The sequence below is a fragment of the Homalodisca vitripennis genome, chromosome 2 (genome assembly GCF_021130785.1).
Source record: "Homalodisca vitripennis isolate AUS2020 chromosome 2, UT_GWSS_2.1, whole genome shotgun sequence".
NCBI lineage: Eukaryota > Metazoa > Arthropoda > Insecta > Hemiptera > Cicadellidae > Homalodisca > Homalodisca vitripennis.
This window is the reverse complement of record NC_060208.1, coordinates 221,328,175-221,344,305: the sequence shown is the minus strand read 5'-3', so window position 1 is coordinate 221,344,305 and position 16,131 is coordinate 221,328,175. Positions and strand designations below refer to the sequence as shown.

The 16,131-nt window shown below is 34.4% G+C and overlaps 1 protein-coding gene across 1 annotated transcript; it reads left to right on the top strand.

Moving 5' to 3' along the window:
- The first annotated feature begins 12,172 nt into the window (after positions 1-12,172).
- On the top strand, positions 12,173-12,640 carry LOC124356008. The gene has a single exon (XM_046807152.1). It carries the CDS (start codon positions 12,173-12,175, stop codon positions 12,638-12,640), a length of 468 nt encoding a protein of 155 aa, XP_046663108.1.
- The last annotated feature ends 3,491 nt before the right edge of the window (positions 12,641-16,131 follow it).

Below are 16,131 nucleotides of genomic sequence, written 5' to 3'. Positions count from 1 at the left end.
TGTGGTGTGTGTGTGTGTGTGCGCGCGTCTGCGTGCGTGCGTGCGTGCGTGCGTGCGTGCGTGCGTGTGTGTGTGTGTGTGTGTGTGTGTGTGTGTGTGTGTGCGCGCGCGCGCGCGCGCGTCTGCGTGCGTGCGTGCGTGCGTGCGTGCGTGCGTGTGTGTGTGTGTGTGTGTGTGTGTGTGTGTGTGTGTGTGTGTGTGTGTGTGTGTGTGTGTGTGTGTGTGTGTGTGTGTGTGTGTGTGTGTGTGTGTGTGTGTGTGTGTGTGTGTGTGTGTGTGTGTGTGTGTGTGTGTGTGTGTGTGTGTGTGTGTGTGAACCCTTCAGGCACAAGCATTGAACCACCTTGCCACAAGTTGTACTTCTGCAGTATTCATAGCAAATCCGTGCAGTGATCATACTACAGTACCATACTGTGTTATGTTCATGTTGAAATATACTGTCTGACGTAGTACCCAGTTGATACATTTCGACCGTATTAAATATAATTCCTTAAAAGAAAGAACAATGCAATTTTATTTATATAACAGTTTGCTCTAGTCCCTTTCTACTTACTAAAAGTATTAACAAATTACAATTTAATGTCTGTGATACAAGACATCTGTTTAGCAACCCTTGAGTTGTAAGAGTAAATTGTAATGTTTTAAGAGGCATCCAAGTTCGAATTTTAAGAGAGTTCCAAGGGGAGTAACGGTGAAGGCGATGCTCTATAAGCGAGATTTATATCATTACGAGTTTGCTCCATGTCCTTCGTATATCACCACAATAGCTATTATCACAAAATAAATTACTGATTGATAAAATAATAAACACTTTAGCGTCAAGAAATAAATTAAAATAAAAAATAATAATTACATTTTCATTACATTGTCTATAATTTTTATTTTAGTAATGATAAAAACCCACTAAAAACTTGTGAAGAAAATTTCAATATATATTTTCAAATAAATATGTATTTTAAAAATAAAACAACACTCAAAATGTAGAAGTCTTCTATTATATAACTAGAGCTTAGACGAAACAGTTTCTAAATCAAATAAAACTTTATTGTATGTGTTACACTTCAATATTTTATATTTTCATAGTCAAAACATTGTTCAATCAATAGTAGGCTTTGGCTTAATTGTGTAATTTGCAATATGATGGAAACGTTTGCATTTTTTTTTTAATATATAACACTCACCTAGAAGAAACATTATAAAGTCCATCAAGAACTAAATAAATAACATCACAACTATGCTATGGCTCCATTTGAAAGACAATATACGAAAATATAGTTAATATTCGTTTTTGAAACAAATTAAAAGGCCAACAAATACGATTTCCATAAATAATAAAATATTCTTTTGTTAAGCAGTAATAATTTAACTAACGTTTAATAACTTAATAACTTTACAATATCATTACATTAACGCTTGCCTCTATTGTGGGCTTGGCTCTGAGGGATTAAAACGGAACTTCACTGTTACATTATCTCTAAACTGCTGCTAATTGAAAACTGAGAACCATTAACCCTTAGCGCTTCAGAGAGCAGAACCATTTATCTGAGTGTCTAGCTAAGCGACTTTCCCTTCACTATATATTGTTCCTCATATTGAACTGTAACTTCACACAAACACACACACACACACACACACATACATACACTATATGTTTGAGATTTCTCATTTCCTTTTATATTTATCATGATAATGTTTCAATATTATACTATCTTCTTAACATTGAAAGAACGACCAATGAAAGTTTATATATATATATATATATATATAAAACAAAAAAATACTACATAACCAGTAAGTAAGACATCCGCTTTTGAATCTCCGCTGAACAAGTACTTTTAGTGATTCAATGTTTATTGAAATAAAATTAGGATATTGTTATTTTTTTAAAATTTCATGAATGTACATAAAATTCAATTGACAAGTATCTCATTTTTCGATCATATGTTTGTAATTAAAATGCATATGTGACAGAAACGAGAATATACACAAATTAGAGAATCCTAAAAGGCCTCTGTCGTATAGTGGTAGCGCACTCACCCGCCAAGTGAGAGGTCTGGGTTCGAGTTCGCGCGTAGCAAGTACTTTTTCTTTATGTAATGTTTATTTTACATTATACATATTACATACATTTACATATAAATATATACGGAGGGTCCTCACTCTCCACTATCAGTTACAGTTGTTATTCCTGTCAGAAGACTGAATATAACTAATTTAAGAACTAGTTATCCAATCGTCACATTGTTTGCAGCTATGAAATGTCACGAGATATGGAAGAAATGTAACCTTTTGTTGTTTTGTTGTACGAAACACTAGGCTGAGTCTTTATACAATGGAAATAATCTCGTACTTTCTTTTCCTAATCTAATATAAAAATTCTAAATCTCTTTAAGTGTACGAACTTTCATATTTTTTAGTTACATATACTATGGCAATTCTTTTAGATTAGAGAAAATCAAAATTGGAACTACGATGCTGAAATTAATAATAGCAAATAAGGAATTTATGTTTCTCAACATTGAGCGGTACATTTTAAAATAGTAATAATTACATTATTAATCCGCAATGACAAAGTAGCGTTTGAAGACTGGAAACAAAAAGATGCAAGGAACAAGGGCGGCTATTATTCATATTCCGCCCGGGGCTATACTATAATGGCGCTTTTGATGAATGACTTCTCGCCCTTCCTGTTCCTTTCCGCATGAATACTTCAACCCCTGGCATTCACTGATCGAGATCTCAAGCTGTGTAGGGTGAATTTTGTGATTACCGTTCACACATGTGCATGTCACTCCGTGAGATGTGACTGAGTGTTAGTAGTTTACATTTGTCTTATGGGAAACCACGATCGAAACGGGAAAATAGCTGAATAAATGGCCAATGGCGCAGTGTAGCGGGTACAACGGTTATCGCAAGATAACCGGATCAAGCAACGTCGAGCGTGGCTGCTGCTTTGATCGTCAACCGCTGAGCGATCCTGTCCTTGCAAGCAGGCCGCATTGGAAATGGTTCGGAAGTTACTTTGTAGCCGTTCGTCCCCAGGTTAAGTGTAAGAGAGGGCTTATTAGCCCTAACTTCGCCTGGTAAAATAAGACATATTTACTTTACTTTAGTAATCTTCTAAACACACTGTTTAAAACCATATGAGTTAAAAGAAAATATAACATACTGAAGACCGTGTTAAATGTGACAATATTTGACTACAGTGCACTCTTACGTTGCAGTGCTCCCGCTAGCTCACCTGGACTTTTATTTCTTTTTATGCTTTAAACCTAAATTGGTGGAAAAAGTGAATTTATCATGTTACAAGACTTCTCGAGAAATATTTCATCTGCTCACTTTGAATTTTAAATCAAATTTCATTTTGTATTAAACAACAAGAATGATTTTTATTATGGTGCCTATTCCTACAAGGGATTTATCTTAGGGTCATCGATGCCTTTCACTCAGTAGGCAAACACGATTTACCTTTTGTATGCCGGGGGAATATAAACATCTATTTTCTGTATCATTTTATGTATGAATGTCAGTAGATAGTAATATAAGGTTGCTTGAACACTCTTGGAGCCAAATTAAAATCTGGAAAATTCACTTAAGGGTAATTTCTGACAATAAACCTTAAATGTTAAGCAACCACTAAATTATATGAAAAAAATACAACTTAATAAAAAAGTATTTTTTGTAGATAAAAAGAGACATTATAATTTCTCATACAAAAACATCATTGTAACACACGTTTATATAAATATTATATACTGTACTCAATCAATTTTTCAGGGAATTTTGGTATAATATGTTAACAAGACTGTACGAGAATCGGCGAAGCGACCACGCCCAGTCCAAGTCAAGCCATTATAACAGTTAGTTGAGTTGAATTTTGTAAATTTCAGATTTTGTCTCAGATTTTGTATTAACAACGTTTTGGATCATATCGTTGATTAAAGTGCTTATCGAAAATAGTTAAAAAGCGTATATCATAATCTTCAAGACGCATTAACTCTGTGCCTTTTATTCTTCAAGACGTTTACCGTCGAAGATTGTAACTTTTATGAACTGTTTTAAAAAACTTTCTATTTCTTAAAACAGTGAAAACCAATGAATTTCCTTGAACACTCTTTTATTTAATCACAGAACGACAAGGACGTGATTATTAGTTTACCACAACAGCTGTTTCCAATACCTTAATACCATCACTACTGGATTGACCTCAATACTTGCTTCTCTGCTGAACATCCCACAAGTTTACATCGAATCCATTGCATATACGAGGAACTTCTAGTCATCCTTCAAGAGTTCATCACAAGACATAAAGAATAAAGAACCCATATAAATAAAAAGTTAAAACTGGCTTACGAGTACATACCAAACATAAAACTAAAACTTTAATTAAATACAACGCAAAATCATGCAGAACATATAGAGAATTAAATGAGATGTTTAGATTTGAAATGTTGCTTGCAAACTTAGAGAAGCCTGTTACATGATAAATGGCGTTACTACCATTCTTTTTACTTTGGGTGAAATAATAGATCTAAATACAAAATCCTCAAGAAATGAATAATTTTCGAATTCCTGAAACTAACTATAATCCATATTCAATTTCAGAAACATCACATATTGTTCTAGTCTTGATTCCTTCATGAGAAATTAATCATCTGGCATGCCATTTTGGATTAATTTGGAGTGTTTGTAGATCAACGTGAACAGATGTACTATCTACAATATATTATTTTCTATGTGATCGAAACAAACTGCCTACTTGCAAATCTGCAATTTATAAATTATTACTTTACTTATACTGCTGTAATAACTGGTTAATATATTCTTAAATTATTTATAAAACTAAAAATCTATGTGTTTTTAGGCAGAGTGATTTATTATTTAAGATCTTACTAGGATGATAGTTCAATGTTTGCCAGATCGAGTACAAACTTTGGACTAACACAGGATCCTTGCCAACTTTGTAATCATTGCATTGTTTACACAAGGTGTATAGATGTTTTGTTGACAAGACCGGGTGTGACTTGTGACCCAACACAGAGTTGCTTAGATCCTGTCCAACTTTTTCAAACATTGCAGCATTTAAATAGGGCTTATAAATGTTAGTTGACAAGCCCGGGTGTAACTTGAGACCCAACACAGAGTGACTTATGTCTTGCACAACTTTATCAACATTGCTTTATTAATAAAAGGATTATCGGTGTTAGTTGACAAGATCGGATATAAACTTTGAACTAAAAATGGCCCGATGAAAGAGGCGTCTTCAACATTCTTATTAGTATATCACTGTAGCCTGTGCTGGTGTCATTTGTGATTGTGAATCTCTTACTCCTGAATTGTGCTAGGGACTTGCATCCTGTGAAGTGAAAACGCCTAGACTGAACTTCAAGCGGCTTTATGGTATGTTTAAAATTTTTAATATTATTTTATGTAGTCACATGAAAAAGAAAATTATGTGTTTTTCGGCTTTAAAATTGTATTATTGTTTGTCATTTTTTAGTATAAGTAGCAAGTTTTATCTCCTAACCTTAAGATTTGATCATTACCCCCAGAGGATTCACTTCTGCCTGGTTTATACCTTCCAGCTGGACCCACACTGGGTACAGCAAAAACCGGCGTGTCACTTAATCTGGGCAACCTTGTGGATGTCCATAAGTGGCACATCACTAACCGCAAATGTCAAGATTCTGGGGCGGAAGGGTAATTCGATAAGTCCAGACGACTGCTGAAGATAACTGTTGGAGGTGGTGTGTTTGTTTAATAAGGGTAAAACTTGCCAGCCTTTACATAAGGGTGTGCCACTCCCTGCCCACTGTGACTGTAGAGGCTGGTTCATAGTTGGCTTTTCCATCTTTTGCGGGGACATGATTTGAGATTAGTGCCCTAAAATTTTCCTCATGAATCTCGACAGAAGGGGGCCCCTACCCCCAACATTACCCATCCAGAATATCCTGTCACTCCAGAAGCAGCGCGAAGGTCCTCATATAACTAGGTGCAGTTATCTAAGCTCCTTGTCCTAAGAGAACAAACAAACAAGTTTAATCACAATTTATATTTACGTTATAGTTTTGATGGCAATTTAAGTGAATTTATAGTTTAATATTTGACAGGAGTACTGATAAACAGTCGTTCTCATACATACGAGTGGTACAATATCACAGACGTATTGCAACACTTTAGTTACATAAGACTGCATTTGCATACATTACCTCATGCTCCTTATAATGCAAAATAACAAGCAGATTATTACCTTGAAAAACTATATTTTTAGAATAAAGTAAAGTAAGTGAGGTAGCATAAAGTTTGTTGTAAAAGGATAAATGTTTTTCTTATGGACTCCCTTAACGCTACAATGTTTTTGTACTCTGGAATCAGTAAGAGACTGTGTTGGTTCTCCGCACAGAGGTAATTAAAAGAAAACACGGACCATAATTAAAGGTGGTCTGGTAAACAGATTGTGTGTAAGGGAAAGCACATTGTATAACAGAATAATGCAAAGGAAAACTGATTAATAAAACACAATGTTTATTTAATGAAGGAATAACATCGAATCCAATTAAGCTTTTTCTATCAAGGAATAGCATAAGATAAGAATAATATATGGACTTATCAGCATCATTACCATAAGTATTCACACAAGATTTCCGTCCTTGTAACATTTATTTACGTCCCAATGTCGTGTAAAAATCTTTATATTATCATGCGCACTATATATCATGTCATTCAACAAACCCAAACTGAGCAAGGAGTATGAATCTATTACATAAAATACATTTTACTACTGATTCCTAACACTAATTATTTAAACTGTATCTTTTTGATATTTGACTTAAAAATGTTTCAACATGCGCCATTTTGTTAATATTAAAGGAAATAACTTCCGATGTGAAAAGTTTCATGGGTGTAACTTCACTAATTCTAGAGTAATTAATGTTATAATACAAAATACAAAACGATGGCTAGCGGCTAAACAAGACATTTTTCGACCTACGTTTATATATTTTTTTATTATGTTTAATATCACCCACATAAGTTTGTGACACCCCTTTGTGAATATCCCGTCTAATTATTTATGTTTTTAATTAAATACACATTACGAGTTGTGTGTGTAATGTGTAATAAGTGTGTGTTATTATTCACAGAATTATCTTAGATAGTTTTTGTGCACTGCAAACTTTTTTTATTTTATTTAGGAAATTAAACAAAACTACAAAATTTAACCTAACAATATAACATAAAGAATATAACTTTAAAGTTTTTATTCAGACCCTGCCGCGGGTTCCAGAAGCACCTAGCGTCCCATATTGTGCGGAAAACACGCTCCTGTACCGACGTGTGTGGCGGCTAAGTCTACAGCGCTAGTAGACCCCTCCCATCAAGCTAGGATGTAATGTTATATTTAGAAAAAGTTATGTTCAATTATTTTAATTTCAGAATATGTGGTACCCTTAATAACTATATTAAGCGTTAAAACGTCCATACATCAAAATTATTAATAAAATAAATATAAATGTATACTTATATTTCAGTACGAAATTCTTACTAAAAATATCATGTACAATACAACAGTAAAATTCGGATACATTTTCTATGAAAATATTTTTTTGTTTTTAACTAAAACGCAGGAAAGTGGATGACCAGTGATAAAAGTGTAAAAACCGTGTCACAAAATTATTCGCATAGGATTCTTAACACTGTGTTGAACATTAATTTTACTGAGACCGAATAGAAGCTTTAGACCAAATAAACATTACCACCTTTTATATATAAATGTTAATCAACCAATTTAAGATAATTTTTAAGATTTTAAATCAAATATACATAATCTTGTAGGCTGCAAACCACACCTGTACATAATGTAATAGACAACACTTATTATTACAGATTTCATTACATTATGTAATTCTAAAAGTTGTTTTTAAAATTGGTATTATGAATAGAAAAAGGCTCATATCATGTTTCCTGGCTAGACAATAACTGTATAATCGTTATAACAATTTTAATGAGTGTACAGAACAATAGGGCACAATAGTCAGCAATGTCATCTTATATTGGAATATTGATAACATTGAACAAGTTTCATGTGTGTACAGAACACAAAAGACAGTTATACTCAAGGAGGCGGAAAGGCGCGACCTATAACAGTCTACATCACTTCAGTTTGGGTATTGTAAACTCTCAAAATATAAAATACTGTCGTATCAGTAATCATTTAACTCATTATTTTTTTATTGAAAACCATAAGATTTTTGTAAAAACATAGTTTGCAGTTTAGCACAAGTACGTTTTACGAAATCTAAAGTTTACCTGTATGTCTCTCATACTTCAAATTACCGGTTTTCAACTTAGCAAGAATATATTTGTGCTCGTATACTATTCATTTATTCTGCTATTTTATTACAAATGTGAAGATTAAATTCCACTTCTACCGTTAGTTAGTTCCATTTTATATAATGCAACATTTCAGAACCTAGTTAGCCAGTACAACTTAATATTACTTTTTTATCCAATGTTCCGGAACTAAATTATCGACGGACTAACTACCTAATTGGCACGCGTATGAATATTTGATTGTAACCCTTGGTACCAGCCCAACTACGTGACCGATTTCACCTCTTGCGCTATGTCCGCGAGCTCACGTATTATTTGAGTAGATGGCTACCACTTTCATAACTTCGACCCCTCTTCTAGTAATTACCGACTATAAATAACCCTTCTTAGACTACAGCTTCAATGTCTCGTGCCAAGACGCCGACGTCCGGGTTGTGAGTCTACATATTGCGAAGGGAAGTAAAATCTTAAAAGTTTTATAAAGTAAAATATCGTCGGCATAATTCCATAGAACATTGGATATTTTAGGCCCACCTATCAGATATACATTTTTAGTTCAGTTCATATACTCTAATTGGCAGCAACGTGGCAAGGCATACATTTAATTTACCTACTAAAAGTGGTGCTTATAAGTTTCATTAATTAAATTGAACTTATAAGTAAACTTTGCAATTCGAGTATTTATTACTACAACCTCAGAATTCACCACCCCCTTGTGTTATCGTCATTCGGTACACACTAAATATGCTACATAAAATTGTGTTGAAATTTTACGTGTACTTGGATTAAACTGAAATAATAAGTTACGTATATATTTTATTTTTATAATGTTTACAGGGTTCCAACACATGAAATGTAAGGTGCTCAATAATAATGGGATGAGATTTTTGACTTAAGGGCTTCATCTAATTTAACTTAAATTAGTCAATGGTTTTTATTGAAATCTTGGAAGATATAGTAATCGGCAAGTAACAGATATCCATATAACGAGGTAAACGTACTCCACACCACGTGTCACGTAACAGGCTTCTCTAAGGCTGAATTCTAAATTTCAAATCCGTATAATTATTTTCATTATATAGATTTTCTGTAGACAGATAGACATGCAAACAATCATACAGCAAAGACACTTTTACATCCCAGAGCCAGACAAATTTTATAAGCCTACTCAGTTTACTGGCTTCAAGTACGCTCGGCCAAATTCCATGGTTGGGCATCCGCCATCATAGAACTCATGCAAAATTCAATCTTGATACATTCACTTTTTTATTCAGTAAGTTACAACTTATAGCAGTGTTCTCATAATAGAAGTTTCGGTAAGCTAGTGAGAATATTAAAAGCAAGAGTGCGGTGAATTCAAATGTTGCCATTGACATTTTACATTGATTTTCTACTTTATTATTTTTATTTTTTACCTCTTTTCAATAAATATTTTACATGTTGTAACCTCATATGATAGCACTCAACTTGTTTAAAAATGTATTAATTCTGCTATTTTATTCTCGTTGCTATCACAGGTAACCATAAGACCAACGTAAAATATTTTGCTAACGCTCAGCCAAATACCATAGCGTGACAGGCACCATCATTAAACGAACTCAGTTTTTCCCAATTTGTAAATGAAGCCTCATGCAACATTTCAAGTCTTTATGTTAGTTGTTTTAGATATATTTTGCGGACAGATAGGCAGACAGACAGAAAGGAATTTTTTCTAGCCCCTCGAGTGAAAGGTTTCGTTAACGCTCAGCAATAAATACTTGGATTAGTAGTTGATTCAATGTAACTGTTGTGTTAGCTCCAGTACAACCCTTTAACATTTATATGGCATCAACCCTTCTCACCTTAGCTACGTAATGTGTGGACATCTCAGTTCTCCTCCACCATGCTTAGATATGAGACAGTAAGAATACCTTCAACTACATTACAGTATATTTAGTAGTCTATGTGTATCTGATGTCGAGCGATGAAAAAGAGTTCGTTCTAAGATTCTCCGTCGCTGACTTTTTTATCTCTTCAGACCGAAGTTGACTTTATATTTCAGGAAATAAGTCTCCGACAATAACAGATCCAAAACGCTGCATTAAGACGGAGATTTACAGGAATTAACTGCAGTTTCACATTGGATCAACCCTTCCCACCGTAGCTACGTTATATGTATACATGTCAACTAGTTTCAATATTATGTTATAAATTAATCCTTGTAGGTTGAAGCAATCAATTTTGGACATCATTTTGGTTACATCGAATCTTATCTGTGATTAGGTATTTTTATTCTTAAAAACACTAATGTATTGTCAATATAATCTTTAGGACAAAATTTATACGTATATAAACATACACACTTTGGACCGAATACCCTAATATAGAGGGTATTAGAAAGAGAACGAAATATCACAATGTCTCACTGCACATAGTGTATGGTATATTGCTTCGTGGTTTCATTTGCTATAGTCATGGGTTTACTGCGCTATTGCTGCTAAATCTCTCCTATATACGACAAACGGATTTCGAAATGCCGTGTAGACATGTGCGGGCATACATAAAAAACACAAAGCCATGGACTTTTCAAACTGTCCCAATTAACTAGTAATATAATATACGATTAGTTTATTGGACAGCGGTGGACGCAGCTTGAATCTGACAGACTTTAAGTCACACTTGGCTGAAATTGACAGAATTTATTGACATTTACCTTGTTATTAATAACTTTTTTTATTTAATTGAGTTGAACTGAAAATGTGTATGGCTCAACCTACATTATAATTATTCATTTATATTATATTACATTATAATTTTTAACTAAGAAATCTGCAGACTTTAGGACTCCTCTATATTTAAAATAGTACATGCATTCCCGAAATAGTTGTAATTGGGCTGTACATGTATGGAATGCAGAGAATAAGATTTAATATTTGGTTCGTAGGCTATTTTAACATTTGTTTCACTCACTCGATTAAGGGTCCTAAATCACTGTTCTTCCAACTTAAAGTGTAATAATTCTGTTATGGTCAGAGATTGGAATATTTTTCAGACGCCATTATTATATATCTAGGAAGTTTTCAATGACACTTAAAAAGTATAAATTTTTTTGACGTCTGTATTAATCAGCAGGAAATTTCAGGCGAAGCTACGGGTAAGTCCTAGTAGTAAAAAGAAATATTGTAAATGCTAAATCGCTATTGGTTCTAATATATTCTATGTACGTCAAACGTATTTCGAGATAACGTGAGGTATTAAAGTGTAGACATAAACTCGGGATTTCAAAATAAACGCAACGAAATGAACATAAAGTTGATCATACCAGTCATTTTTATCATAAATCAAACATAGAAAAACAACCCAACGTTGAAAAAATCATAATTTAATACATTTGTAAAAAATGAGCTTAAACAAAATTGAGTGGGTCTGAAATGAGATTAGTTATCGTCTGAAAGTGCAGCTTCCAGAAATGTGGAGTTCTGTCTGTACCGTGGGACTTGAATTAGAACGTGATGACGTTAAAAATATGTTTCTGGGTTTTTTTATAAATTGTAGATTTATTTCTACAGGATGATATCAGTATTATATTCATACTTAAAAACTGTTGTTGTGTAAATCCAATGTCTTCCTTGTTGTATAATGTATCATGCTGTGATAATAGTATGGAATATTAAGTTTTATTTTTTTAAATAATGATACTCGTATTAAAATGTTGACGTTGTACTCATAATTTTTTTCCGTTATAGTAAGTTATTTTCGTAACCCGTTGATTTATTTGCCGGATGTACATTACAATACTTTGGAGCTACAAACTACTGTACTCCAACTACTGTACAAACTAAGTAAACTGAGCAACAACTATATGAAACAGCTTACAAAATACTGTGCCTACCGCACGGTTTCGGAGGCGGCTGTACTGGTATTGGCGGGAACCACGCCAAGCGACTTGCTGGCATTCGAAAGGGCGAAGCTCTACGACGCCAAAGTAAATGGCGACAACTCTGAGGAGGCAAGAACGGCAGCAAAAAAGGAAACGCTACGTGAGTGGCAGGACAGATGGACGCTGGGGGAGACGGGCAGATGGACGGAGCGCCTGATTCCTAACATCAATGTCTGGATCTCTCGAAAACACGGGGATACGGATTTCTTCCTGACCCAGCTACTGACGGAACACGGACAGTTTAATGCCTATCTTTTTAAGATGGGTTTGTGCACCACGCAAACGTGTAAATACTGCCCAGACAAGATCGACGATGCCGAACACACGTACATCTTAAAAAGATGTATGTTCGGTGGAAGGACTATAGGAGCAGCATCGAAGAGATCATAGGCGCCAGGCTGTCCCCCTCAAGCCTGGTGACCTATATGATTGCAAAAAAGGAAAACTGGTCAGCCGTTTCAGCCTACGCGCAGCAGCTTCTAAAAGACAAAATTGCAGAAAGGGACCAGTAGCCAGGAGTAGGCGTCGTGAGACGCAGCACGGACTGGATTGAAGTAATGCTAACGCGGTTCAAATTCAGTCCTCTCCGTACCATCTACGGGGACAGGGGAGAGGAATGGTGTTTTAGTGGGTAGGAATCCCACACTACCGACATCGTATATCTGCCGTAAGATGGGCGGTGGAGTTTAGCGATGGCGGTGCCTTTGGAAGATCTTTTTCGTACCTCTGTATAAAAAAAAGAAAACAAAAAAACTTAATACTAACTCACAGGATTATACTATAAGACTAATCCTCTACACTATATTTATTATATGACATGGATGGAAAACTAGTTATTAACTAAGATGCTCTAGTATACAGTACCTTCTAACAACGCTCTACAACAGTACGAACAACATTATATGTAAAACATTGTTTATAAAAGCTATTTGCTACAATGAAGAAGTATGACTTCTCACAACGACTTTGGCTCTTAAGAGTCCACTTCGTATTCATTGAATTTGAATTTTACAACAAGTTCCAGGATGAGACATTAATATTGAACAATACCCATCTCTTTCTTCTTCTAGTCTTCTACTGTAAAATTACTTCTCCAATACGAATCCATCTTGATGATAATCATAAACTTTGTAAAGTTAGCTGATAAAAATAAGACATTTAATAACTCCAATTGGTTAATTACCTCAGTTTCATGATTGTTTGTGTTTGCGTATAAAATAATTTAGTTACAAAAAGGATTTTCCTTTGTATTTACACAGTGAAAATAAAAAATCATATCAAATACAAATATATTCAAATATTGAGAAACAACAAAATCTTTTCAGATAGGAATCACGCCCTTATAGAACATTATTCCGAATTAGAACTACTTTCAATATTTTAACATTTTTTTGTGCTATTGTATGCCCCAAGCAATGACATCTTAGTCATTTATCTCTCTTATAACAATAATAATCTTTTTAATGCATAACTTTAACAATTTTTACATCGTATCGTAATAGATTTTGTCATGTACACGGTTTCATTTACACACTAATACACCTTCATTCTCATAATTTATACAATAATTCAAGACAAAATCGCATTTACCTCAGATCCAGCACTCCCAAGTATCCCAGCGGATTATCATGAATTCATCAACAGAGTAGAAAGTTTTGGACACCAAAAGAAGTTTAAGAAGCGTTTTAAATTGGTTTTCATTATTGAAAATTGTGATTTTCTTCAGGGTGCCTGTTGGTTAATCTGACACCAGCTTTTTGCAGTATATGTCAATGCGCTAATGTCAATCTGCGTTGATGAGTTCGAAATTTTATTTATACGACGTAATAACGTTACTACTTTGTGAAGGAACAGACAAGAAACAGTCAGTCGGAAAGAATAATCCTGTCTAATTTATGGTTGAGACAGTGGAGGAACCACATCTCTGCTATGCTCGTAGCATCCTTGGCATCCTGCTAAAGCTTCTTGAAGACAGGAGTAGACACTCTGGCAGTTGAAGACTTTTCGTCTCTTCAGACTCATATATACAGCGGACTCCAATTATTACTGTGGTACAGCGTATTTAGAGAAAGAATCTCTGCTTTCTCTTAGAGCATCACCTCTGCCACTATAAGAGACTAATACTTCTTGGTTCTTTACTTCATTTTATAACTAGACTTCTTTTATGAACTACTTCTCAACTATGTTTAGTTTCCAGACATATTTCCGGCAGTCCACATTGAATCTCAAAAAGAGAAGTACAATGGCACGAAGTCTTCGCTAGTGTTTTCGCTCTTTCATTACAGTTTGAGTACGTGAGTATCACCTCCATTAACCGTATCCTAACCATCCCTGAGTACCACTCTGCCCTATTAGATTTGTTAGTCTTTAGTAAGTTACCGCAAAACATTAAATTCACACCAAGATGTCACGGGTAAGAGTAGAGGGCAAGTGAAAATAAAGTAAGGTAATGCAAAATAATATTGGCCAGGTATTTACTGATTACCATATATGGCGTCATAGAGAAATTATAAATATTAATATTTTATAATGCTGTGATTAAATGAGAAATTAAAATTAATTCAGATAAATATAGTTTAGTAAATAGCAAAATTAAGTATATAACAATAAATTGTTTAATTTTGATTCTTTAAAAGTGTTCTCTATTCACACCTACTCTTACGATAGGGAAGAAAGTCGGTTTGACTGAGAGGGAAGGACGTATGTGCGGTCCTGACAGACATCGAGACTTGTCTCCTGTGATCCTCTAAACCACCAGCTCATCGCTCGCAGTTCGATAAATTTTCCGCGTTTACTCTCCATAACTTTAGTACTCCTAGAACTGCTTTCCCTCCCTCTTCACCTGGCTGACACTGATATTGGAAAATCTGCTTATTTTCCCTTTCAGTAAACATGATCTAGTCTATCAAATATATTTTACTGTGAAACGTATGAAAGGTGCTCCGTAGCAACTCATCGGGAGCTTTGCTTAACTTATGCATATTTAAAACACTTAAGCCAATCTTGGGAATGTTTCTAATTATATATACTTGTATTATTTTACAATGTATATTTGACTATCATTACTACTGGCTATATATGTAATATTGCTGTTGATTTATACAGGTAAATTATTACGATTTCAATTAGTAGACTACTAAAGAAGATAAAAGAACTAGTATATAAATTACTAATGTTCTACGGAGTAAGTAGTGTGGGGGGGGGGGGGGGGGGTGGGGGGGGGGGGGGGGGGGGGGGGGGGGGGGTGGGGGGGGGGGGGGGTGGGGGGGGGGGGGGGTGGGGGGGGGGGGGGGTAGGTTTTGGAGTGTTCTTGTCCTCGATCGGAAGTTTGCATAACACCATTTCAAATAAACAATAATGGCAACTTCACTTTAAAACTATTTTTTAAAAATACTTTTTTGTTTTATTTTTTATTTTACTTTATGGTTTACATTTATTCAGTTACATTACTCATATTGTTTATTCGCAAACCTCAAGTCCTTATTAATTGATAATTATTGTCAGTTAGTAATAAATATAAACATGGTAACTACTATCGTCTTCAGGGGCAAACTGTCACAAAATTTAATAAATATTTACATTTTCTAAAACAATGATGTGAACAAAATAATATCCAATACCCCATAAAGAGAATTCTTGAAAAAAATGTTTAGCCAGTTACAAAGATATGTTAAATCTAATTATATCTCAAATTAATTCTCTTTATGAATTGTGATAAAGGAGTCTTCATCTAATTGATAAAGTTTTCTCTTGGATTTTTGTTTATTTAAACATGTTTTACAACAACATTGAAGTGTGTCTATTGTATTTGTAACCTTATTTAATAAACGATAAAATTCTTTTTACCTAGGAAGTTTGAGTGTGTGACCCGCTACAAGTAC

Excerpts from the sequence above, each read along its gene's own strand:
- LOC124356008 (XM_046807152.1), top strand. The coding sequence starts at position 12,173 with ATGAAACAGCTTACAAAATACTGTGCCTACCGCACGGTTTCGGAGGCG.